The sequence below is a fragment of the Hemiscyllium ocellatum genome, chromosome 14 (genome assembly GCF_020745735.1).
Source record: "Hemiscyllium ocellatum isolate sHemOce1 chromosome 14, sHemOce1.pat.X.cur, whole genome shotgun sequence".
Classification (NCBI taxonomy): Eukaryota; Metazoa; Chordata; class Chondrichthyes; order Orectolobiformes; family Hemiscylliidae; genus Hemiscyllium; species Hemiscyllium ocellatum.
The window spans coordinates 36,652,678-36,679,624 of NC_083414.1; the positions used below are offsets into that span (position 1 = coordinate 36,652,678).

The 26,947-nt window shown below is 41.9% G+C and overlaps 1 protein-coding gene across 3 annotated transcripts in view; it reads right to left on the reverse strand.

The window, feature by feature from the left end:
- The window catches only part of LOC132822356 (protein FAM107B-like), a 198,563-nt gene that overhangs the window by 55,962 nt on the left and 115,654 nt on the right, over nucleotides 1–26,947 (reverse strand). Inside the window, exon 1 of one of the 3 annotated variants that reach the window (XM_060835657.1) lies at nucleotides 20,430–20,615. The exons of the other annotated variants lie outside the window; for them this stretch is intronic. Within the exon in view, the coding sequence (XP_060691640.1) occupies nucleotides 20,430–20,487 (58 nt within the window). The 5' untranslated portion in view covers nucleotides 20,488–20,615. Of the gene's footprint in view, nucleotides 1–20,429; nucleotides 20,616–26,947 lie in introns of those variants that run through there. 3 annotated transcript variants of the gene reach the window in all.

Sequence of the window (26,947 nt, forward strand, 5' to 3'; positions counted from 1 at the left end):
CTCCGTGGGGAGAAGTGGATACTTTACTTTACTTTTGCTTCTGGGAGCAGGGTTGTCTTCCCTTGCTATTTTATGTTATTATACTTAACTGTAATCTGTTGGAGTTGTAATTTTATAGTTATGTGTGTTTGTACGTGGCATTGATGCTATCAGATATACTCAGGTATGGGTGGGGAGGGGTGGGGGTGGGGCGCTCACTGTTAACTCTAGCTCGGTATTATATCTAAATCCTATTAAGGAGCGCCCGGGTCAAGGGTGGGACACTGTTTGGGAGAGGATATGGTGGACCTTTAGAAAGGAAGTAAGGCCCCCTGAGAACAAGGGGGAGGATCTCCATTCAAACATGTTTTATTTTTTTTTTGTTCTTATTGTTTGGAAATGGTTTCCTTTTTATTATACTGTTATGAGTGTATTAGAGAACATTTTCTCTTGTTTGAAGGATGTAAGTGACTCAACTATACACTCTGGATAATTGTGGATTAGATTAGTAGTTAACTGAGTTTCATTGTTTTTCTTTCTTCTTTAGTATCATTTCTTTGAATTTTGATGATTATATATTTAAGATCTATTTTTATATTAATGTTTGTGCCTGAAAGTTCTGTTTATTTTTGTAAATCTGTCAAAATATTAAATTTCTAATAAAAATATCTTTTTTTTTAAAGAGAATTTTTTCAAATCTTGAATGTAGTCTGTTAAATTCCATATTCTTCTATGAAATAACCATCCAACTTTCTAAATTGATCAAGTCTGACCACACCAGGTACGCATTTTAACAAATCATCTTTCACATACACTTTGTGAATGTTAATCGGCTCTCCAAACCTTCCTTGCTTTCCAATTCTAGAGTCTCTTACAAAACTTTAACCTGTTCCTGCTTCTCATGGGAAGTCTCAGTGTAAAGGCCATACTTTGTTTTGTCTTTAGTAAGAATACAACATCGCTTTATACAAACGTACAGGCACTGACTTATATGGATTTTAAAGGTTCACTTTCACAAAACATTGGTGGGACATAGTACTCTAAAAGGTTATACTTAATTCAGCTATTTTTCTCAAAAAAGACAAATTTCAGTCTACAATTAATTCTATGGATGGAATTTTACAGGAGCCTGAATAAGCTATGCTATGGCACGATATTCAGAAATAACTACATGGAAAGTTTTGTGAGGAGTTTCTTGAGAAATTAATTATATGTTCCAACAGAACTCTGGATGCTGAGATGAGATTTTCACTAAGGAGTAGCGAGTTGCTTATTCACAGGAAGATGCGTTTACTGACCTGACACGTACAATTTAAAGCACATGTGCAGATTTTGAGGGTTGGGAGGGGAAAAGAGATTGGCAGGACCTGTGAAGAGAGCTAAGGATGAGTGTGGAAGGGGGAGAGGGAATCCCAGCTCCTGGGCCCTCCTTGTGCAACTCCCTCCTGCATTCTGAAATCTTCTCGTCATCTCCCACCCCAACTAAACCTTCAGTTTCTGGGGCTTTTTCATTCCAGGGGATCCCTCTGTCCTGCATCCAGCATCCCTCTCCCCAACAGTGAAGTCCAACTCAAAATTGTACACGCTTCCCTGTGCATGCACAGTAATACATTTGCACATCATATATAAAATCTGTGATGCCATCAGTGCTTGCCCAATTAATGCACATGCATAGTTACTGGTGTCAGCAAATACTGCTATGGCAGTGAACCCACACATTCACATCCACAGACCCTGGCACCTGCCAGCCTCTCTGCATCATCATAGCACATCTCTGATTTACTTGAACCAGGCTACTAGACTTCAAGCTGCACCAGTAATTATCACTGCACTGCTGCAGCAAGAACCCTTTGCACCCATGCACAAACACTCAGTTCATCAATTAGACCAGGCCGCATCTCCGGGCAGCCTCCTTGCTGTCAGCTTTTACTCATACTAAGCCTGGCTGGATCCACATAGCATAGCTGCCTTGCATTGTTTGCCCTATAGCCAGAGCTACCAGGATCATATTACTTTTATCCTGCCTTGCTGTTTAATGCTAACACAATGCCAGCAAGTTTGTCAGGGGTGTCAGCCTGCCTCAGTCAAGTCAGAGTTTTCGGCAAAGCGAGCCAAAGGGGCAGCCTCTGATACCAGTCCAGGGGCTTGATTCAGTCAGGGTCCTTTCTTCATATGGAGTGAGGAGTCCAAATGCTGGGCAGCTCGCCACTTGTTCTTGGCTCTTTCTGGCCTAATATGGGCTGTTAGTTCTTGGAATGAGAGTAAGGGGGTGAAAGTAGGTCTCACAGATGTTGGTGTTGGTGCAGATGGGCAGCACAAAGGCCATGTAGTGTTAGCAATGTGGGAATTGGGGGGGGGGAAGGTGCTTGCACATGAGAGAGAATTGTATAGCACAAGTCTTGTTGGGAGTTGGGTGTGGTACGAAAGATAGAATAGCAGACTGAGGTAGCAGAATGAAGACAGTAGCACTTGCTTTACTTCGCCAGATAGCACAATGGCCTGGGTGGGAATCTCAGATCAGGCTGGCAGTGACTGATGTTGTGGCCTCCTCTAGTCTGACCGTGTTTGTCCAGGTGTATATATCCTTTTTAAATATGACACCAGTGCAAGGGATTCCAACTCATTCTGCAATATCAAGAGAGTGGCGAGCTCTACTGATTAAAGCAAGTGGGAGAACCAGGATAGCATTGGCTAAAAGGTGCCTCACAGGGTGGAGGTAGGTAGTTGATAAGGTGAGCTTGGGATGATAATGCAAGAAAACTCATTAGATGTTGCACAGAGAAATCCCCCTGGCATTTGACACAATTTATAATTAGTCAATAAAAAAAACCTTATGATTTCGCCTTTTATGTTTGGATCCAAGCCAGTGAACGAGATGAAAACCAAGTTGATAGATGGTACTAACTACTTAGCCTTACAGCTCTTTTCACTCCTCATATTGTTCTATATTTACCCAGTCAACCTAACTATTTGGTATTTAACCATAATTAGACAGAGACACAAAATATATTTTAAAAGGTAACATTGAAAATATTATCAAATTGATTTTGGAAAGAGGAAGGAATGCAAAGAAATCATGCATCATTGTCCTCAAGATTACTTACGTGCAATTAAAAAAAATTCAATGTAATTTAAGCTTGTAAAAAGATCTAACAAACATATCTAATGAGATTCTAATTAACTTACCTTCCATGCAGTAAAGTCTGAGCATTTAGCCAATGAAACATAAGCGAATTAGTTATGAATGGCTAAACCTCACAAGAAAGCAAATCTTAGCAGGACTTATACACTTAATGGTATGGTCCTAGGGAGTGTTGCTGAACAAAGAGACTTTGAACTGCAGGTTCATAGCTCCTTGAAAGTGGAGTCGCAGGTAGTTAGGATAGTGAAGAAGGCGTTTGGTATGCCTTCCTTTGTTGGTCAGAGTATTGAGTCCAAGAGTTGGGAGGCCACTGTTGGAATATTGCGTGCAATTCTGGTCTCCTTCCTATCTGAAAGATGTTGTGAAACTTGAAAGGGTTCAGAAAAGATTTACAAGAATGTTGCCAGGGTTGGAGGATTTGAGCTATAGGGAGAGGCTGAACAGGCTGGGGCTGTTTTCCCTGGAGCGTCGGAGGCGGAGGGGTGACCTTATATAGGTTTCCAAAATTATGAGGGGCATGGATAGGATAAATATACAAAGTCTTTTCCCGGGGTCAGGGAATCCAGAACTAGAGGGCATAAATTTAGGGTGAGAGGGGAAAGATATAAAAGAGACCTCAGGGGCAACTTTTTCACGCAGAGGGTGGTGCGTGTATGGAATGAGCTGCCAGAGGATGTGGTGAAGGCTGGTACAATTGCAACATTTAAAAGGCATTTGGATGGGTATATGAACAGGAAGGGTTCGGAGGGATATGGGCCGGGTGCTGGCAGGTGGGATTAGATTGGATTGGGGTATCAGGTCGGCATGGACGGGTTGGACCAAAGAGTCTGTTTCTGTGTTGTACATCTCTATGACTCTAGAGGAGTTTTTATTTACCATTTCTACCATTATACAACAGATACAGTAAAATGAGACAGTGTTCCTCCACTACTGAGGGTGCAACATTGACAGCACAAACTACACAATTGTACATGGCATACAGTGCATAAGAAGTGCAAAACACGCAAATTACAGTGTAACAGAAGGAGGATGAATGATAGACATTTATCTAGCAGCAATACAAAAGAAATTCAGATGGGAAAGAGTCTGATTATACTGTGTTAAGGAGCCTGAGGGGGGCTTGGGGGAAGAAACTGTTGCACAGTCTGCCTGTGAGAGACCGTATTATCTGGTATCTTCTGCCAGATTACAGGAGGGAGAAGAGTTTGAGTGAGGGGTGTGTGGGGTCTTTCACAGTGCTCTTAGCCTTTCCATTGCAGCGTGTGGAGTAAATGTCTGTAATGGAGGGAAGAGCTTCTTCTCAGCTGTCCTCACGATCCATTGTAGGGTCTTACGATCCGAGATGGTGCAATTCCCAACAGGCAGTGATGCAGCAGCTCAGGCTACTCTCCCAATGAGCCCTCTGGAGAATGTGGTGAGAATGGGTGGTGGGTGGTGGGCTTTCCTCAGCCTGTGCAGCAAGTAGAAATTTACACAACAATCCTTTACTGTTTATGACATCTTTCAATTACAGCACTTCAGTATGCTTTCAACGGAAAAGAATAATTTGCCAGAGGTTGTCTCACTGGCTGAAGCTTAGGAAAATTAGCTGAAGTTGTTTTCTATTCTAAAATCAAAAAAAAGAAGAATTTGCCAATGATTTTCATGGACAGCTGTGCAAAGGCTCACTGATTAAGACATTTGATTTAGCCTTAAAATAGACAATCTGCATTTGATGATGCTGTCCCAAGTACAATGTAATATTCATGCTGCCTCCTCATTACTGATATGGTTAATGTAATTTCTGCAGTTTCATGCATTTATATACACACACACACACACACACACACACACACACACACACACACACATAACACACATAAACCCACACACATACACACACCTACACTCACTCATACACATACACACACCTACACACGCACTCACACACACACAACATACACACACACACATCATACATAAACCCACACACACACATAACACACATACACACCTCACACATAAACCCACACACATACACACACCTACACACACACACACACTCACTCATACACACACACACACACCTGCACACAACACACACACACCTACACACACACACACACACCTACACACACACACACACACCTACACACACACACACACCTACACACACACACCCACACATACACACCTACACACACACACCCACACATACACACAACATACACACACACCCACACCTACACACAACATACACACACACACACACCTACACACAACATACACACACACACCTACACACAACACACACACACACACACACCTACACACAACACACACACACACACACACACACCTACACACACACACCTACACACAACATACACACACACACACACACACACACACACACCACACACATAAACCCACACACACCTCACACATAAACCCACACACACCTCACACATAAACCCACACACATACACACACATAAACCCACACACATACACACACACTCACTCACACACACACATTCTCTTGGTATGAGTGGGGTAATTTCTGTACTAAAACTGAGGTTTAATGAATAGAAGCTAAATTATGAAACTAATGATTGACTAGGCCATAATGAAGCATGAACTAGAAGTTACCTCTGTAAAGCCAGGAACATGGTAACCTTGGGCAAGAAACCAAGGAATGCTTCGATTAGACACAGAGGGCAAAATACAATGAAAGCTCTTTTCATGACATACACAAAAATCAACAAATGTTATAACTAATAGAACATGAAGATAAATTGTAAAATAATATAACATTTTAATTAAAGAAATTGGCAGAGAAAAGCGTGAAATGCTTTAACCAATGGAATTGTCATTAATGATTTTTGATGTAAGAAAAATCCATAGCGTGAGATGTTTAAACCAATGAAATTATCACCAATGTATTTGAATGGAAAAATAATGTAGAAGTATTAGTGCTATAAAATCTCCCGTTGCGACTTCCGAAGTCCCTTTTGGAACTCGCCCAATCTTCGAAGATTGAATAAACATCTGTTGCTCCGTTTGTGTGTGTCTCGCAGTATTTCGATTTGCCACGGGAGAAGTGATAGCTGGTGGGGATAAGGGCTGATACCAGTCAACTTGGAGTTCGCCTTTTTGAACTTAACCTTGCGGACAGTCTCCCTTGATACAAGGGTTAAAGGACAGTCCGCGGTTGGCAGAGTTCGGAGGCAGGACCTGGTTGTTCTGAATCAGATCCCTAGAGTTAGAATAGTTAGCCAAGTGTCAGGAACTATTCTCCGGAGATTCAGAAAGCCTAGACAGAAATCACTTATAACATTACCATCACAATAATTGTATAAACCAGTGTAGGAGCTGCACACTAGCTGTAGACGCCAGGAACACAATCCTGCACTGTGGAATTGCTGTGACAAATACTGACAGGGCATAGTTCTGATGGCACCTTGCATGATGTTACAAGATAGGAGGAGAGACTTCCTCAACCACAAGAGGCAATAGGTTTTCTGGACAATATTTCCACTGCTAGTGAAAGACAAAGAGGAAATCAAGGCCAGGGTTCTTAGTTCTCAGAACATGGCTACAATGCTAAATATTCAATGACATCACCAGGGTTGTCATAGTAACATACTACACTTATTCTGTTACATCTCCAACATTGCAAGTTCACTGAACAGAAGACTCAGATCCACCACTTCTTTCACTCTGTCAGAATCACTGCACAACGCGCCATTACATCTCCAATTTTCATTCCATCCCTCACTTCTCCACATCTCATTGTGGTATACTGCACACTAGTTATTTGACCATTTGTTTGTTCTTTCATGCAAACTGAGCATTGCTAACGAGGCCGGCATTTAGAGTCATAGAATCATAGAGATGTACAGCATGGAAACAGACCCTTCTGTCCAACCTGTCCATGCCGACCAGATATCCCAACCCAATCTAGTCCCACCTGCCAGCACCTAGCCCATATCCCTCCAAACCCTGCCTATTCATATATCCATCCAAATGCCTCTTAAATGTTGCAATTGTACCAGCCTCCACCACATCCTCTGGCAGCTTATTCCATACGCGTATCACCCTCTGCGTGAAAAAGTTGCCCCCTAGATCTCTTATGTCTTTCCCCTCTCACCCTAAACCTATGCCCTCTAGTTCTGGATGCCCTGACCCCAGGGAAAAGACTTTGTTTATTTACTCTATCCATGCCCCTCATAATTTTGTAAACCTCTATAATATCACCCCTCAGCCTCTGACGCTCCAGGGAAAACAGCCCCAGCCTGTTCAGCCTCTTCCTGTAGCTCTGATCCTTTAACCTTGGCAACATCCTTGTAAATCTTTTCTGAACCCTTTCAAGTTTCACAACATCTTTCCGATAGGAAGGAGACCAGAATTTAATGCAATATTCCAACAGTGGCCTAACCAATGTCCTGTACAGCTGCAACATGACCTCCCAACTCTTGTACTCAATACTCTGACCAATAAAGGAAAGCATACCAAACGCCACCCTCACTATCCTATTGACCTGCAACTCCACTTTCAAGGAGCTATGAACCTGTACTCCAAAGTCTCTTTGTTCAGCAACACTGCCTAGGACCTTACCATTAAGTGTACAAGTCCTGCTAAGATTTGCTTTCCCAAAATGCAGCACCTCTCATTTATCTGAATTAAACTCCATCCACCACTTCTCAGCCCATTGGCCCATCTGGTCAAGATCCTGTTGTAATCTGAGGTAACCCTCTTCTCTGTCCACTACACCTCCCATTTTGGTGTCATCTGCAAACTTACTAACTGTACCTCTTATTCTCGCATCCAAATCATTTATGTAAAGAACAAAAAGTAGAGGACCCAGCACCGATCCTTGTGACACTCCACTAGTCACAGGTCTCCAGCCTGAAAAGCAACCCTCTACCACCACCCTCTGACTTCTACCTTTGAGCCAGTTCTGTATCCAAATGGCTAGTTCTCCCTGTATTCCACGAGATCTAACCTTGCTAATCAGTCTCCCATGGGGAACCTTGTCAAACACCTTGCTGAAGTCCATATAGATCACATTTATTGCTCTGCCCTCATCAATCTTCTTTGTTACTTCATCAAAAAAACTCAGTCAAGCATTAATTGTTCATCCCTAACTGTTCTTGTGCTGAATGACTTGTCAGATGTGGGAGTTTAAGGAGAGTTTACGGGTCACTGTGGATTTTATCTGCAATAAATGCTATTGGTTGCGAATCCTATCAGATCAAATGGATCGGTTGGAGAGACAGTTAGAGGCAATGAGGAATTTGCAACAGCAATGGTATGTGATAGATGGCAGTCATAGAAAAGGGGGAAAAATCACAGATACAGTCACATAGATGGGTTAATTCCAGGAAAGGCAAGAAAGGTAGGCAGTTAGTGCAGGAGTCACCTGTGGCTATCCCCATTTCATACAAGTATGTTGTTTTGGAAAATCGATTCACAGGAGAACGTAGTACGAACAGCCTAGTTTCTGATATTGAGACTGGCTCTAATGCAATGAGGGGTACGTCGGGTTCCAAGAGATCAATTGTGTTAGAGGACTCTCTCGTCCGAGGTCCAGATAAATGTTTCTGTGGCCAGCAGCGAAAAATCAGACTGCATTTTGGGAAAGCAAATCTTAGCAGGGCTTATACACTTAATGGTAAGGTCCTAGGGAGTGTTGCTGAACAAAGAGACCTTACAGGGCAGGTTCATAACTCCTTGAAAGTGGAGTTGCAGGTAGATAGGATAGTGAAGGCAGCGTTTGGTATGCTTTCCTTTATTGGTCAGAGTACTGAGTATAGGAGTTGGGAGGTCATGTTGCGGCTGTACAGGACATTGGTTAGGCCACTGTTGGAATGCTGTGTGCAATTCTGGTTTCTTTCCTATCGGAAAGATGTTGTGAAACTTGAAAGGATTCAGAAAAGATTTACAAGGATGTTGCCAGGGTTGGAGGATTTGTGCTATGGGGAGAGGCTGAACAGGCTGGGGCTGTTTTCCCTGGAGATTCGGAGGCTGAAGGGTGACCTTATAGAGGTTTACAAAATTATGAGGGGCATGGATAGGATAAATAGACAAAGTCTTTTCCCTGGGATGGGGAAGTCCAGAACTCGAGGGCATAGGTTTAGGGTGAGAGGGGAAAGATATAAAAAGGACCTAAGGGGCAACTTTTTCACACAGAGGATGATTCGTGTATGGAATGAAGTGGTGGAGGCTGGTACAATTGCAACATTTAAAAGGCATTTGAATGGTTATATGAATAGGAAGGTTTTGGAGCGATATGGACTGGGTGCTGGCAGGTGGGACTAGATGGAGTTGGGATACCTGGTCGGCATGGACAGGTTGGACCGAAGGGTCTGTTTCTGTGCTGTACATCTCTGTGACTCTATGACTTGCTCAGCAACTTCAGAGTACACATTACTGTGGACCTGGAGTCATAGGTGGCCACAACATGTAAAGGCAACTGATTTTCTTCTCGAAAATAGTTTAGTGAAAACAGATTTTAAATAGCCCTCTTTAAATTACATTTATAAACAGCAACAGAAATTGCTGGAAAAGCTCAACAGGTCTGGCAGAGAGAAATCAGAGTTAATGTTTCAGGTCAAGTGACCCTTCCTCAGAACTCAACCCGAAACATTAACTCAGATTTCTCTTCACAGATGATTCCAGGCCTGCTGGGCTTCCCCAGCAATTTCTGTTGTTGTTTGGGATTTACCTCAATCACAGTTTTTACTTGCTATATATTCATAGTTTGATGGTAACTATTCTAGAGACACGCATTCAGTTCCAAATTTATTAACTGAATTCAAATTCCACTATTCGCCACAGTGGATTTTGTACTCATGTCCCCAGAGCAGTAGCCCAGCTCTCTGGATTACTAGTCTTTTGACATTAGCATGAGCACAGCATCTTCACTTGCAAGCATTTGCTGAACAATTTAGAGACTCTCGCGCGGGGATGGTTGCCTCACATCAATAGGCACTGAACAGAGGAAGCCAAGCCTGTCTGCGTACACACTATTCCAAAAAGCAGGTTGGCCATCAAATGCTAATCAAAGGAAGAAGGGCTCATGCCCGAAACATCGATTCTCCTGCTCCTTGGATGCTGCCTGACCTGCTGCGCTTTTCCAGCAACACATTTTCAGCTCTGATCTCCAGCATCTGCAGTCCTCACTTTCTCCATCAAATGCTAATGCCAATTCAGAGTCATGGCTGTGTGACTGGCACTCAGCCTGCACTCTGTACGACCAGCTGTGAATCACTTAATCAGTCACTTCTCAGTCTCTGCTCTCCTTTCACACAGTGAATCCAGGCTTTGTTTCGAATGCTGGAGCCATGGACATATCTCAGCTACTTGAGGAAGAAAAGGTTAAACATTTTGCTTTGTTCCTGATACCTGCAAATCTCTACATTATTTGCAGTCAATTTGGCAATGTCTCTCCCTGCATCTCTAAATGACATTTACAAAGGCTGTCTTCCTTTAGTACACATCTGATTCATCAACATTTCATAAATAAACACAGAATACTGTAGCTTGCAGGGGATCTGCAATAATTAAGAAAAGTGCTGAAGGAACAAAGCAGGTTTGACAGCATCTGGGGAGAAAGAAATAACTTTCACTCAAACAATTGCCATTATTTTTCTCTCTCTACCAATGCTGCCAGACCTAAGTTTTTCCAGCAATTTCTGTTATTGAATCAGCATATTATCATCATGTAGGAATTCACAAAGCCCCCTTGACTCAGCTATTTTGGAATAGTTTATAGCAAAATAAAGGAATTACTAGATCTGACCAAACTCCTAGGCCCTGCTATCAAAACTGTCAAAGAGAAACAGTGCCAGTGAGAAAAGAGAGAGAGAGTGAGGATGGCCCAGACAGACAGCAGCATCCATCCTGGTAGTTTTCCTCATCCATCTGTCAAAACCCAAGTGACTGGGAATAAAAATAAGACTTACCAACATTAGCAAATCTATTACATGGTTACCCTTTTGAGGAGGTGGACACACCAATTTAGATAAGTTCATCTGGTTTAGTCAGTAGCCAGGGACTGGAGGGTGTGACTGCAAGAGAGAAAGTTCTGGAGTTTGAGCAAGTAGAAGTGGAGTGCCCATTTCAATTGTTGAGGCTCTTGCACTTTGTGTAGCTGTGGGATAGAGGAACAAATTGACTATGGCATTGCGGTAAAGAAAGACATTCAAGGGGGACTGTGGAGGGAATTAAAAAGATTGTCATGGTAGTAGAGGATAGTCTGTGTATAGACACAGTTCTCCGCAATTGAGCGTCTTGGTGTTCAAATAGCAATGCTGCATGTAGTGCCAGGGTTCAGCACTTCTGCCCTGACGGTGAAAGGGTCTTACAATGACAGGAAGAAGATTGAGTTGCCATCATTCATGCGAATACCAAAGACATTGACGGATCTAGGAAACAGGTTCTGCTGAGAGAACATGAACAGATAAAACAAAAAGCAGGACTGTGGGATATTTACATGAGCTAAAATCAAATTGGAGCAGGGTAAATAGGATTAGAGCATTAAATGCATGGCTCAAAGATTGTTAAGGGGTGGTCTTTACCCAAACCATGCTGAGAAATGTGTTCCAGTGAATTTTACATACGGTTTTGAACTAAGTAGTGGGAATAAGGAATCAAGTGAGAGAAGATGTGACAAATTAAAGTGTAAAGTTTGCAAAGTTGAAAAATGAAAATTGATAATGAGAGTGTAACAGAAAGGGACATGGTGTTCAAATGGAGCGAACCAGGATATAAGGTTAGAAGCTGTGATTTTTTTTTAAAAAAGGCACTCTGCCTGAATACATGCAGCATTTACAACAAGGCAGATGGATTGACAGCCCAAACGGAAGTAAACAGAAACAATTACAGAATGCTGAAGAAATTTGCCACACTCTCAGCATCTGACAAGAGAAAAACAGAGTTAACTATTCGAGTGCGGTATGACACTTCTTCAGAACTTCTGCTGTCAGACCTGCTGAGTTTCTCCAGCATTCTCTGTTTGTTTCAGATTTCCAGCATCTGCAATATTTTGCCTTTATGATGTCACTGCCAGTACAAGGACTTAGCTGCAAGGTGACCAAGCTGGCAACTGAACGCTCGGAGTATTCAACACTTATGAAGAAAACAGAAGAGAGAGTGGGAAAGCACTGTTAACAAAGGATGAGAGCAATCCCTTAGTGAGACAGAATCTTAGATCAAAGCACACAAGATGTAAGATCGGTTCGGGTGGAGCTAACCAAGAGTTAGCGAATATTGGTGGGGCTCATTTATAGGCCTGCATCGTAACGGAGTGCAAGATATAAATTCGGAAATCAGAGTTGGATATAGTAACGCTAACTTCAAACTACATATTGACTGGCTAAATCTAATAAGCAGTAATGACATGGAGAACAATTTCCTGGATAGTATGCAAGATGGTTTGTAAACTGTATGTTGAGTAACCAACTAATTAGCTATCTAAGATCTAGCAATGTGCAATGAGAAAGGGCCAAATATAAATTTCATAGGAAAGAAACCTTTAAGGAAACTGACTGTAATGATGGAGTGTGCATCAAATTTGAAAGTGAACTATCTTTGGTTCCAAACATCTTAAATCTAAAAATAACTGCAAAGACATGGGGAGCAAATCAGCAATAGTAGATTGACAAACGACACAAAAGTGCCGATACAGTTGCCAAAAAGTAGTAGACCTGAGGATTGGGAAAAATTTTATGTGAGAATCAAGATGTCAGAAATATAAAAGGCAGACTGTAAACAAAACTCCATAGATATTTTAGAAGGAAGATTAGCAGAGACAAATATATTTAAGTCAACAAACACTTTGTGTGCTGCAAATGTGTTGCTGGTCAAAGCACAGCAGGCCAGGCAGCATCTCAGGAATAGAGAATTCGACGTTTCGAGCATAAGCCAAACACTTTGTGTGGCTGACCTCATTGACAAAGATATGGAAAATCTCCTAGAAAGGGAACTAAGAGACTAACAAAAATGAGAAACTGAAAAGGATTTAATATTAGTTAACAAGAAGTACTACAGAAATAGTATTACAAGTGAATATATCCCTTGGACCTGATAACCTGCATCCCAGAATGCTGAAAGAAGTGATACAGAGATAGTGGATGCATTGGTGATTGCCTTCCAAAATTTTATAGATTTTGGAACAGCACCTGTAGATTGGAAGGTAGCAAATGGAATATCATAATTTAAGAAAGGGAGAGAAAACACAGGGAACACAAACTTGCTAAGTTAACATTAGCAATTACTATCATATTAGAATTTATTATAAAGAATGCAATGACTGGACTGTGAGATTCCAATATATTTCAATGTCATTTACTTTAACACTGGAGTTTTTGAAATAATAATGTATGGCGTTTCTGTGTATTTGAGGAATTTCATTATTAACTTTTCAGTATCTCCATTGCCACGGTGATTTCCTTTATAACAACTGAAGGGAATAGCTTTCAAAGCTAATGGCTTTTTCTATACCTTAGCCGGGGCTTAGAACAAAAGGTTAATAATTATGCATCATAGCTTCTGTGTCAATGTTGTCAAATTGTGCTTTTTCTTAAACTGAAGGAAAACACCTGTAAGCTTTGGGAAAACATTTTTTAGGTTTTCAGTTTGGACAGGTTCTGCAGAAGCCCTTTGATGAAAGTGGATTCATAAATCACTACTCATCAAGAAGGGGTTAAGATAGTAAAACAAGATTACTATAGAGTAAGAAGGTTAGTGATAATCTCAGAGGAGAAATATTTGGATAAACTCTGAAACTGAGAATGTTTAAAACATGTGCGAAAGCTCAAGGAAAAGACTCATTTTTTTCCAAATTAGGATTTGAAGTCACAATTAATTTAAGATTATCGAGAGGTTAGGGAAAGAGATTTTTCTCTGTTGTGAGTACTATACAAGGGTGCTTTTGGCTACTGTCAAGTGAATGTTTTGGGATTAATAAAATTATATTTCTACCTTGTGTTTCATAATCTTGAGGCATGTTATGTATAAATAGTTTAGTCTATTCCATCTTTCTTTGCTTAATAAGCCAAATTTGGAACACTGCCTGCTCTTTTTCAGTGAGAGACCACCCCATTAAAAACAAAACACAATACGATCGATCAAGCTAGATTTCAGTTTGGTACTTGACTTGTTCCATAATAACATCAGCTAGAATTACAATAGGTCACTTAGAAAATTATAGTTGGATTGGTAGAGTCAGCATGGATCTATGAAAGGAGAGTCATGGCTCTTTAAAGGGAAAAGATTTTAAAATGTGATGTGATACATTAGATTTTTGGGGAAACTTAAAACAGAAGGCTAGTCAGAATTAGAACACATGGAATTAGGGGTAATATACGGTCATAAATGGAGAATTCATTATCAGAGATAAGTCAGTAAGAATAAACCGGTTATTGTTAGATTGACAGGTTGTAATTAGTGGGGTATCACAAGAATCAGTACTCACTATACACAAACCACATAATTTGATTTAGATGTGTTTTGATTTAGATGATTACAAACATAAGATTGTAATCCCCAAGTCTGCGAATTATCAGAATCTAGTTTGGAATGTTAAAAATCACACAACACCAGGTTTATTTGGAAGCACTAGCTTTCGAAGCGTTGCTCCTTCATCGGGTGGTTGTGAAGCAGGACCATAAGGCACAAAATTTATAGCAAAAGATTAGTGTCATTCAAGCAAAATGATATAGTGAACAAACCTAGATCATTGTTAAGTCTTTCATCTTTTAGTATGGGTAACCAGTTTTGATTTCCTTTTCTAAGGAAGGATATCTTTACCATACAGGGTGTTGATGAAATTTCACCAGACTAGGATAGCAGGACTATCCTGGGAGGAGAAATTAAAGAAAATGGGCCCATATTCTCTAGAGTTTCAAAGAAAGAGAGGTGGTGATCTCATTGAAGCATGCAATTCTGACAAGGTCTAACAGGATAAATGAAGGAAGGATGGAAGGAAAGATATTTTTCTGGCTGTGAAGCCTAAGACCAGAAAATACTGTCTCAGAAAATCCATTTAAGACTATGGTAAGGAGAAATTTCATCACTCAGACGGTGATGATTTTTAGCATCTTCTCATTAGGGGTTGTAGATGCTCAGCCATCAAATAAGTTCAAGACAAGTGAACGAAGCAACACCAAGTTGGGTGGCAGTTTGTGCTATGAGAAGGATGCTAAGAGGTAGCAGGGTGACTTGGACAGGCTGGCTGAGTGGGTAAATGCAACATGTGGATAAATGGATACAAGAACAGGAAGTCAAGAGTGTAGTGCTGGAAAAGCACAGCAGGTCAGGCAGCATCCGAGGAGCAGGAGAGTTGACATTTCGGGCAAAAGCCCTTCATCAGGAATGAGGCTTGTGGCCAAGGGGGTGGAGAGTTAAATGGGTGGTGGCTGTGGGGGAAGGTAGCTGAGAGTGCGATAGGTGGATGGAGGTGGGATAATAGTAATAGGTCAGAGGGGAGGGTGGAGCCGATAGGTGGGAAGGAAGATGGACAAATAGGACAGGTCATGAGGGCATCTCCAGCATATGCAGTCCTCACTTTTGCTTACAAGAAAAGGAAGGCAGATTATTATCTGAATGGTGGCAGATTAGGAAATGGTGAGATGCAACGAGACCTAGGTGTCATGGTAGAATAGTTACTGAAGGTTGGTGTGCAGATGCAGCAGTCAGCTAGGAAATCTAATGAGGTGAGGCCACATCTTGAGTATTGTGTGCAGTTTTAGTCTCCTAGTCAGAGGAAAGACATTCTTGCTATTGAAGGAGTCCAGTGAAAGTTCACCAGACTGGTTCCTGAGTTGGCAAGACTGACGTATGAAGGAAGACTAGATCAAATGGGCTTGTCCTCACTGGAATTTAGAAGAATAGAGGGGGATCTCAGAGAAACATATGAAATCATGACAGGACTGGATAGGTTAGATGTGGGAAGAATCTTCCCGATGTTGGACAAATCCAGAACTAGGGTCAGAGTCTAAGAATAAAGCGGTATGTCATCCAGGACTGAGATGAGGAAGAATTTCTGCATTCAGACTTATGAACCTGTGGAATTCTCTCCTGCAGGAAGCTGCTGGGGCCAGTTTGTTTGATATATTCAAGAGGGAGCTGGACGTGGCCCTTACTGCTAAATGGATCAAGAGGTATGGACAGAGGGCAGGAGTGGGGTACTCAAACTGCATGATTAGCCATGATCATATTGAATGGTGGTGAAGGCTCAAAGGGCCAAATGGCCTACTCCTGAACCTATGTTTCTATGATAGATTTCTATAGGGTGGCTCAGTGGTTAGCACTGTTGCCTCACTACACCAGGGACCCAGATTTGATTCCTGCCTTGGACGACTGTCTGTGTGGAGTTTGCACATTCTCCCCGTGTCTGCGTGGGTTTCCTCCAGGTGCTCTGGTTTCCTTCCACATTCCAAAGATGTGCCGGTCAGGTGAATTAGCCATGGTAAATTGCCCATAGTGTTAAGTGCATTAGTCAGGGGTAAATGTAGGGCAATGGGTCTGGGTGGGTTACTCTTCGGAGGGTTGGTGTGGACTTATTGGGCCGAAGGGCCTTTTTCCATACTGTAGGGAATCTAATCTAATCTAAAGATATTAAGGGATACGGATACAGGGAGGAAAATGGCATTAAGCTGTTAAGTCAGCCATGATCTTGTTCTCGAAACTTCTTCTGGAGGTCGTCACTGGACTCAAAACTCAAAAAACTTTCTCTCCAGAGATGCTGCCAGACCTACTGAGCTCCTGTGGCAATTTCTGTTTGTGTTTCAGATTTCCAGCATATGCAGTTCTTTGGGTTTTCTTTCAAAGCAATTGAGACAGGTTGTGTTGTAAAGATGTGCAAGAGTTAAAACATGCCCATAAAGTCCAATATCAATGCCATTTCAAAATGGCGACCACATATACTCATGCTGATGATTTGCTTCTAAAATTGCAGTATAAGTCAATGACAGTTTTGAGGAAGTTTGAAGCTTTGACAGATGACTTATATACTGATATCTATGGTATTTCAGGATACATTTACTTTTTGATTGTTATCACTAATTTTCTGACAGCAATGATGCTTCAATTTGTAGTTAGACAATTTTCCATTGGTACTAAATTTGATCTGATATTTTTGCACCAGTATATGCACAAATAAAACAAAACAATTATCCTTACTAAACAATCATGGAATTTTGGGCACAATTTATGCACATAAAAACAATACCTCCAAATCTCAAGTATTTATACTGGCTCTCTCCACCTGTAGTAATGGATCCACTTTAAGTTAGAGCTTCCCAAACCAGGCTCCTGCAATTCCAAGTGTTTAGGCTCTCCCAAATTTTAAACTAGATTTTCAGGTGCATTGGGGAACAAAGTCCTATTTCTAGCACTCCACTGTGATTGTTGTGCAAATTTTTATGTTCTTGTACAAGTCATTACAAAAATGGGAAAAGCTTCCCTGGTCAGGGCTCCTAAATACGCTCCCAATATCACACTCATTTTAAGTATTTCCCTCAGGCCCAGATTTCTCCCTAATTTATTTGTGTAACACTGAACGCAAACTTTGTCTTGAATGACCAAAATTTGGTGTTTTAAAAACAATACATTTAAAATGTTTCCTTTATGAAATATTCATTGACATTTTTATGAATAAGTCAGCAAAGTTTGTTTAATAGAAAATAGGTTTATCATTAGAAAGCAAGCAGTTGAAACTTAGATCCAATCTCCCAATTGGAAGAAACCTAATTCCAAATGACTAAAGTATCTTTTAAAAAACTGTTTTCTCATTAGGTCGTTAATTTAAATTTTCTTCCATCAAAATGATCCAGCTTAAATCGTTGAAGCAGTCAAATGAGTATAATTAGAGAAAATGAGCTGAAAATGTGTTGCTGGAAAAGCGCAGCAGGTCAGGCAACATCCAAGGAACAGGAGAATCGATGTTTCGGACATAAGCCCTTCTTCAGGAATGAAGGGCTTATGCCCGAAATGTCGATTCTCCTGTTCCTAGGATGCTGCCTGACCTGCTGCATTTTTCCAGCAACACATTTTCAGCTCTGATCTCCAGCATCTGCAGTCCTCACTTTCTCCTCGACAATTAGAGAAAATCCCAACATAATTTATGTTGATGTTAGGGTGTGCTTTCAGTATGATGGTTTTAAAATCATTGAAAAAGATTGCAGAAACATGAGTTGTTCTTATTGGGATGTACAACTTTAATTTTTATGCTTAAAATTCTTCAATTTTTGTGCTTGTTGCACAGACACCATGGGAATGGCACCAAAAGAAACTTGCAAAACTTTAGTAAAATTCAGGAACAGAATATATACATGCGAGTTTAGCATTTTCCATTATGCACATTCATTTTTTGCAGTTTCATCTATACTAAAAATATAGCAGGAAATTTAGGTCTAATTTGACATTAGAAGATAGCATCATTTGAGTTGAAACTTCCAGGCTGTCCCCTTGTAGGAAATTCCAAGGCAATGGAGATGGTGCAGGACCTGAGAAATAAAAACCATCACCACTCCCTAACTGCCCAACGCCTGGAGGAAGAATGGCTCTGTTCTGCCTTGGGACCCTCCAACCCCATGCCATCAATGTAGATTTCACCAGTTTCCTCAGTTCCCCTCCCCCCACTTTATCCCAGTTCCAAACTTCCAACTCTGCACCACCCTCATAACCTGTCCTACCTATCCATCTTCTTTCCCACCTATCTGCTCCACTCTCCTCCCCAACCTATCATGATTATCCCCACCTCCATCTCCATCTACCTATCACACTCAGCTACCTTCCTCATAGCCCCACCCCCCCCATCCCATTTATCTCACCACCCCCTCAGCTCTCAGCCTCATTCCTGACGAAGGGCTTTTGTCTGAAAGGTTGATTCCCTTGCTCCTTGGATGCTGCCTGACTTGCTATGCTTTTCCACACTCGACTCTAATCTCCAGCATTTGCAGTCCTCACTTTTGCCTTTATAAATTTGTAGTCAGTTGTGAAGTTGAATACACACTGCACATACGTAACAGCTGAACTGGATTTTAGTCTAGGAAAGCATAAAGAACAAAAATCACAAATTACCATAGTAACAAGCAGGCTTTTGCCATCAATTCCCATCATCGCCAAGGATCCCTTGAGCAAAGTGGTGAGTGAATAAGAAAATCAGATTGACTCTTATCTCAGTATTTTCAATTTTATGAAAAATCTAAACAAATTGGAGATGATTGATCACTAAACTAATGCTCACGTCCACCAAAAAGTGGAAATATTAAATGGCGTTAGAGTTTAAATTTGCCTTTTCTTTCAATTAAACTTCCTATCAAACTCAACTAAGCATTTGGCTCCGAAAACCTATTGGGGACAATTTAGGTCACTGTGTGAACTTTTCCACTTGAATGAAATTAAAAGCAGATTACAGCTCATGAATATGCATTGCTCTATTTCGTATTATTCGATTGCTATGTTAAAAATTAAAAACTTTGTCAACTTATGCTTTTTCTCCATATGGTCATTGAATTTGCAATGTGCTCACATTTGCATTAATAAAGAAGAATGCACTAATATACACTAGTTCAATTATTTTATTGAGAAAAGAAAATGTGGGGTTGTTATTTCTTTAAAAAAAATGCTACTTTCCATCTCTTATTAGTGCAATTTTCCCTAAAATTGCTTATGTTCTCATTTATATAACAGAAGGTTGCCATGGTCACTCAACAGCAGCTTTATCCTTTCATGTACAAAATCTCTCCAAGTGCAGCAAAGGCTGCCCCTTGCATAGACACAAATCAATGTTAGAACTTGTTTCTCTTGTCATTCAGCGTCAGAGCAAACAAACACTAACTGTAAGGTGTTGCCTTGACATACAGCCCTGCCAGCAGGAACTTCTGTTCTTAGTATCCACTAGGGAATAGGAATGTGTGTAGTTGTTTAGCAAGGCGAGAAAAAGGACGAGTTGATTTTACAAAAGACAAGTTTCTTTTTCACGTTTGGAAACAAATCCCTTAAAACTCTGTATTTTCATATTCTAAACAACAGAAACATTATTTTTATATAGAGAAAGCTTTGCAAAGTAAATTACATAATAAAATCGCATCCTGTAGTACAGGTTAAACTAGTTACCGTCTTAACAAATTTCTGTGCTCTGTTCGAGATCCTTAATGTTCAAACAATGCCTTAAAATTCAAAGAATATGTTTTTATTTAAATGCTTCCTTATTCAAAGAATGAATCAGATAAAAAAGTAATATTCAGGTGAATCATGCCTAATGTTTTGAGCAGGCTTAAACTATCACATCCTCACATTTACACATTTGTAATTACCTGATTTAACCAACAGTCCCTGGGACGGCCTAGCTGGAGCTCTTGTCTGCTCCCACATTTTCTGAGACTTCAGGCAATGTTTTCCTATTGCTGCGTACCTCTCTCAAACTAATGGATCCGAGAAGTGAATTGTTTCATTGGTTTCTGCTCTCTTGGGTTCCCCTCCCCAGTCCTGTCTGCAATGTATGAAGTCTATTGCAGCTCAGCCTGAACAGCAGAAAGATGAGTCACGTGGCTCGCCCTGCTGCAGAACTCCAGCCTCTCCTGCTGTCAGCTTCAGACAGCTCAAACAGGAGGCTGCTTCTCTTACCCTTCAACATATTGAGAGCAAACAGACTGGAAGCTTGCAGCATTTCCCTTCAGAAAGGACACATTTTGTAAAAAGAAGTGCTATCATCACTGAAGACCCATTTTTATTTTCCTGAAAGTTAATAAATTAACTCTTGGACCGCCTTTACCATTTCTGTAGCTAAGATTTGTTTCCATCAGACGTTCTGGAGCTGATGATTTGAAACAAAATGTGAAAACGTTCAAAATCATGACTTTGAGGAGATACAGAACTGAGTGTCACTCAGCATGCAATCTTCTGTCAGTTTAAATCATGGCCTCCTGTTTTGGTTTCTGCTAGAATGCTGAAGCATCTTGGAAGAGATTGGGCTGAGTCATACAGTTAGTTGACTCAGTACAAGTTTGATCAGGTTCTACAGAGGGGTTTTCTTCTGCAAGGTTTGATCAGAGTTTCGTTTCAGCACCTTACCAAACTTACCTGATTAATTGCCTACCCTACCCCTATGATGCCCTAGCCCCCAAAACTTAGCTGGAATGACTCGTCACTGCTGACATTTCCCAAAGTGGAACCAGCATTCATGCTTTCAACACCTGAATTCTGATCAACTGGCCTTTAATGACTGTTGTGATTAGCTTTCCCTAAATTTACCACTGTCACCTGAAGAAAGTTATTCTTATCTATAACTACCTTAAAACTTATGGAATTATGACTAATAATGGCATCAAAGTGGTTCAGTGGTTAGCACTGCTGCCTCACAGCACCAGGGACTTGGGTTCGATTCCAGCCTCAGGCGACTGTCTGTGTGGAGTTTGTACATTTTCCCTGTGTCTGTCTCAGTCTCCTCCCACAATCCAAAGGTGTTTAGGTCAGGTGAATTAGCCATGCTAAATTGCGTACAGTGTTCAGGGATGCGTAGGCTAGGTGCATTCATCAGGGGTAAATGTAGAGTAATAGGGTAGGGAGATGGGTCTGGGTGGGTTACTCTTCGGAGGGTCTGTGTGGACTTGTTGGACAAATTGCCTGTTTCCACACTGTAGAGATTCTAAGAAAACTACCGTTCCCGAAATACTTCCCACTGAAACTTTGATTACCTGGCCATGCTCATACCCTGGAGCATGAAGGCTGAGGGGTGACCTTATAGAGGTTTATAAAATCATGAGGAGCATGAAAGCTAGTGCTTCCAATTAAATTTGTTGGACTATAACCTGGTGTGTGATTTTTAACTATGAGGGGCATGGATAGGGCGAATAAGCAAGGTCTTTTTCCTGGTAAAAACAATGACTACAGATACTGGAAACCAGATTCTGGATCAGTGGTGCTGGAAGAGCACAGCAGTTCAGGCAGCATCCAAGGTGCAGCGAAATCGACGTTTTGGGCAAAAGTCCTTCATCAGGAATAAAGGCAGTGAGCCTGAAGCGTGGAGAGATAAGCTAGAGGAGGGTGGGGGTGGGGAGAAAGTAGCATAGAGTACAATAGGTGAGTGGGGGAAGGGATGAAGGTGATAGGTCAGGGAGAAGAGGGTGGAGTGGATAGGTGGAAAAGGAGCTAGGCAGGTAGGACAAGTCCGGACAAGTCATGGTGACAGTGCTGAGCTGGAAGTTTGTAACTCGGGTGAGGTGGGGGGAAGGGGAAATGAGGAAACTGTTGAAGTTCACATTGATGTGCTGGGGTTGAAGTGTTCCGAGGCGGAAGATGAGGCGTTCTTCCTCCAGGGTCTGGTGGTGAGGGAGCGGTGGTGAAAGAGGCCCAGGACCTCCACGTCCTCGGCAGAGTGGGAGGAGGAGTTGAAATGTTGGACCACGGGGCAGTGTGGTTGATTGGTGCGGGTGTCCCAGAGATGTTCCCTAAAGCGCTCTGCTAGGATGCGCCGAGTCTCCCCAATGTAGAGAAGACAGCATCGGGAGCAACGAATACAATAAATGATATTAGTGGATGTGCTGGTAAAACTTTGATGGATGTGGAAGACTCCTTTAGGGCCTTGGATAGAGGTGAGGGAGGAGATGTGGGCACAGGTTTTACAGTTCCTGCGGTGGCAGGGGAAAGTGCCAGGATGGGAGAGTGGGTTGTAGGGGGGCGTGGACCTGACCAGACAGTCACGGAGGGAACGGTCTTTGCGGAAGGCAGAAACGGGTGGGAGGGAAATATATCCCTGGTGGTGGGGTCTTTTTGGAGGTGACAGAAATGTCGGCGGATGATTTGGTTTATGCGAAGGTTAGTAGGGTGGAAGGTGAGCACCGGGACGTTCTGTCCTTGTTATGGTTGGAGTTGCGGGATGTGGACGAGATGCGTTGGAGGGCATCTTTAACCAAGTGGGAAGGGAAATTGCAGTCTCTAAAGAAGGAGGCCATCTGGTGTGTTCTGTGGTGGAACTGGTCCTCCTAGGAGCAGATACGGCGGAGGCAGAGGAATTGGGAATACGGGATGGCATTTTTGCAAGAGGTAGGGTGGGAAGGGGTGTAATCCAGGTAGCTGTGGGAGTCGGTGGGTTTGTAAAAAATGTCAGTGTCGAGTCGGTCGTCATTAATGGAGATGGAGAGATCCAGGAAGGGGAGGGAGGTGTCAGAGATGGTCCAGGTAAATTTAAGTTCAGAGTGGAATGTGTTGGTGAAGTTGATGAATTGCTCAACCTCCTCGCGGGAGCACGAGGTGGCGCCAATGCAGTCATCAATGTAGCAGAGGAAGAGGTGGGGAGTGGTGCCGGTGTAATTACGGAAGGTCAACTGTTCTATGTAGCCAACAAAGAGACAGGCATAGCTGGGGCCCATATGTGTGCCCATGGCTACCCCTTTGGTCTGGAGGAAGTGGGAGGTAGAACCCATCTGTGCGGGGTTCCCGGACTGTGGTGGTGGAGCCCAAAACTAGAGGACATAGGTTTACAGTAAGAGGGGAAAGATTTAAAATGAACCTTTTTCACACAGATGGTGGTGCGTGTATGGAACTTACTACCACAAGAAGTGGTGGAGGTGGATGCAATTACCACATTTAAAAGGTATCTGGATTGGTATAGGAAAAGGAAGAGTTGAGAAGAGTATGGTCCAAATGCTGGCAAATGGGACTAGATTTGTTAATGATGTCCGGTCGGTGCAGACAAGTTGGACCGAAGGATTTCCATGCTGTATGATACTATGACTGTCTCGTACAACCACTTCCCTAGTTGGACTATCCACATGGATGCACCAAACAAATTCGGCCCCATCTAAGCCCCTGGTGTTAAAGGAGTCCTAGTCAATATTGGGAAAATTAAAATCATCCAATACAAAAACCCTGCTGTTTTTACCTCTTTCCATGATCTGTTCCACGTGTCTTTTCTTCTATCACCCATTGGCTATTGGGACGCCTGTAATGTAACCCCATCATAGTGATCGCACCTTTCTTATTTCTGAGTTCTACCCATATCCAATATGTCCTCTCTTAGTGCAGCTGCACTTTCTCCTTAATCAGTATTGCAATTCCCCAATCACTTTTACATCCCTTTCTATTATCATGAAACATCTAAACCCTGGAACATTGAGCTGTCAGTCCTGCCCTGCTCTAAACCAAATTTCTGTAATGGCAGGAGCAATATGGTGAGGAAAAATAAACTGGCTCTTTTCAGGCTTTAGGGTTTTTTTAAAAAAAACTGCAGAGCAAAGCAAAGTACCTTCTTTTCCAGGGACCCAACGGCTTCTGACCTTATTGTTCACACCTAAAAGTTGTTCAGCTACCTAGATGTTTTCACATCGTTGTTGACAAGTACACTGACCAATCAGCTACTTGTTGCAGGCTGAATCTCACTTCATACACACCTCCTTGGTGCCAGTTCATCCACAACAAAGCTTCCCTCACTGGTTAAAAAGCAACAGTGTCAACAACACTTACAATAAGTGCTGATAACTTACTTTTGGAAAACGTGCAGGAATCCTTTCCACAATCTTTCTTTTACAAACAGTTCTTTTGCTGCTTCAATCCACAATGAACAATACAGGAAAATAAAAAGTAGTTTCTACAGAATTGCTTCAGCTATCAGTCTGTATTTTTCTAACTTTTTTTTTAAATGAGCAGTGATGTCTATAATATAAGGTGGGGCAAAAACTCCCATCAGATATCCTGGACTAAAACCCTCTGAACTTGGGACAGGAGGTTGTGAAATTCACATTTGAACTAAAACTCTCTGAGGTCACTGGCTGAGACAGATGAGGCAATATGCAAGCTTACAGGTAGCTGTCTGGAACAGGGGTTTAGCTTATAAAGCTAATGGAAGGCCCCCGCAAATGCCTCAGCTAAAAGGCAATGACCTTTATCCTTGATGAACAGCTTATGCCTAAAATGTCGATTCTCCTGCTCTTTGGATGCTGCCTGACCTGCTGCGCTTTTCCAGCACCACACTCTCGACTCTGGTCTCCAGCATCTGCAGTCCTCGCTTTCTTCTAATAGACAATAAACACCAGTCTGCAGAGAAAACAACTGAGACAATCTGGAGCCTACAAAACCATTCAACTTTTAAACATTTGCTTGGAAGCAGAGATACTGAACATTCTGCATCATTGTACAACATGCAAACCTGTTTGCCTTGAATGGGAAGGCCTTCACACTATCAGCAACACCTTAACCTACACTCATCTAAGAGCAATAGTGGATATTCAAAACTAACGGAAACTCATTCACTTTAATTGAAGAACCATTTACACCTCATCTAATACTCAGGAAGCTCATTAAGCCCCACAAGGAAGGACAACAGCTCAGAGATCAAATCCAGATTTGGTGGGAAATAATGGAAATCGACAGTCAGTATAACTGGGGAACCCTGATCTCTGGTGTGGTTCAACCAGTAGTCCAGCCAGCATCAAGAAATCAGCCACAGCCAGTCACAGACTCAGGAAAGGAAGGAGCGTGAGCGATCTTCTCATCCATGAACCTCCACGTACTGACTGGAAAGCAGAGAGACTGACTAGGGGCAGCGCCAGGGACACCCACCACTGTCCAAGCCAACAAAAGCCACTTTGGGGGTGAGCATAAGATCATCGAGACCCTCTGTCCCAGCTCAGTAAGATAGGGTAGGAAGGGTGGGTTTCGGGGCTGATGGTGCAGGGCACCCCCAAAGAAGGGAAGCAGGATAGGACCCCAAGATTCGCGTTTCCTCTCCTCTCTCTCTTTTCCCATCATCTAGTAATTAACAACTCTCTGTAATTAAAAAGCCACTATACTAAATTGATGTTGCAAGGGTTAATTGAGGTGTTAGTGGCTATCAGACAAGTCACATTTCTCTTGATGCATTGCATTTTTTTGGTAAATATTCATTTTCTTGTCAGGGATTTTATATATATATTTTTTTTTTTCACAATTTTGCTTGTTTTTAATAAAATCCAGAGTTTCCTTTGCCTCTGAAGCATCTGCTTCCTGTGTTTTTCACCACCACTACATAAGCTCAGCGTTTAAACCAGGGAGCTGCTGTACAATAAACTGACCAGCACTCCCTACAATACTGTTTCCTCCCCAGATTATTTTAAATTATCACAGATGCAATCCATTAGAACTGGGGCTTTGTCAGAGATGTTAGCTCTCAGTCAATTTGATTCACGTGGTACTCTATCAAGAAATGGCGAAAGATGCAGGAACCACAAAAACATGTTCCAAAACCATCTGGCAATATTACTGTAGCCTTGTGCTCCAGAACTTGCTACACCCTAGCTAAGCTGTTCCAGTTGAGTCACAATGTTGACAGCTACATGACAATGTGGAAAATTGTCTAGGTACATTTTGTACACAAAAAAAAATTGGATAAATCCAATCGGCCATTAATGCCCTAGTCTATTCTCGATCATCAGTAAACTGATCAAAGGGGTCATCAGTGTTATCAAGCAGCACTTGCTTAGCAATAACCTGCTTACTGACCCTTGGTATGGGTTCTGACAAGGCTACTCACAAATGACTTCATTACAGCTTGGTTCAAAACAACTGAATTCCAGGGTGAGGCAAGAGGCCGTATTTAGCCAAGTATGATATCAGGAGCCCGAGTAAGATTGAGTTAATGGGAATCAAGGAAAAGCTCTTCACTGGTTGAAGTCTTACCCGGCAGAAAGACACTGGTTGTGCTTGTGAAGGTCAGTCATCTCAGCTCCATGACATCTCTGCAGGAATTCCTCAGGCTAGTATCTAGATCCAAGTATCTTCAGCTGCTTCATCAATGACCTTCCATCCAGAAGCAGGGATGTTGGCCAATGATTGTACAATGTTCAGTGCCACTCGCATG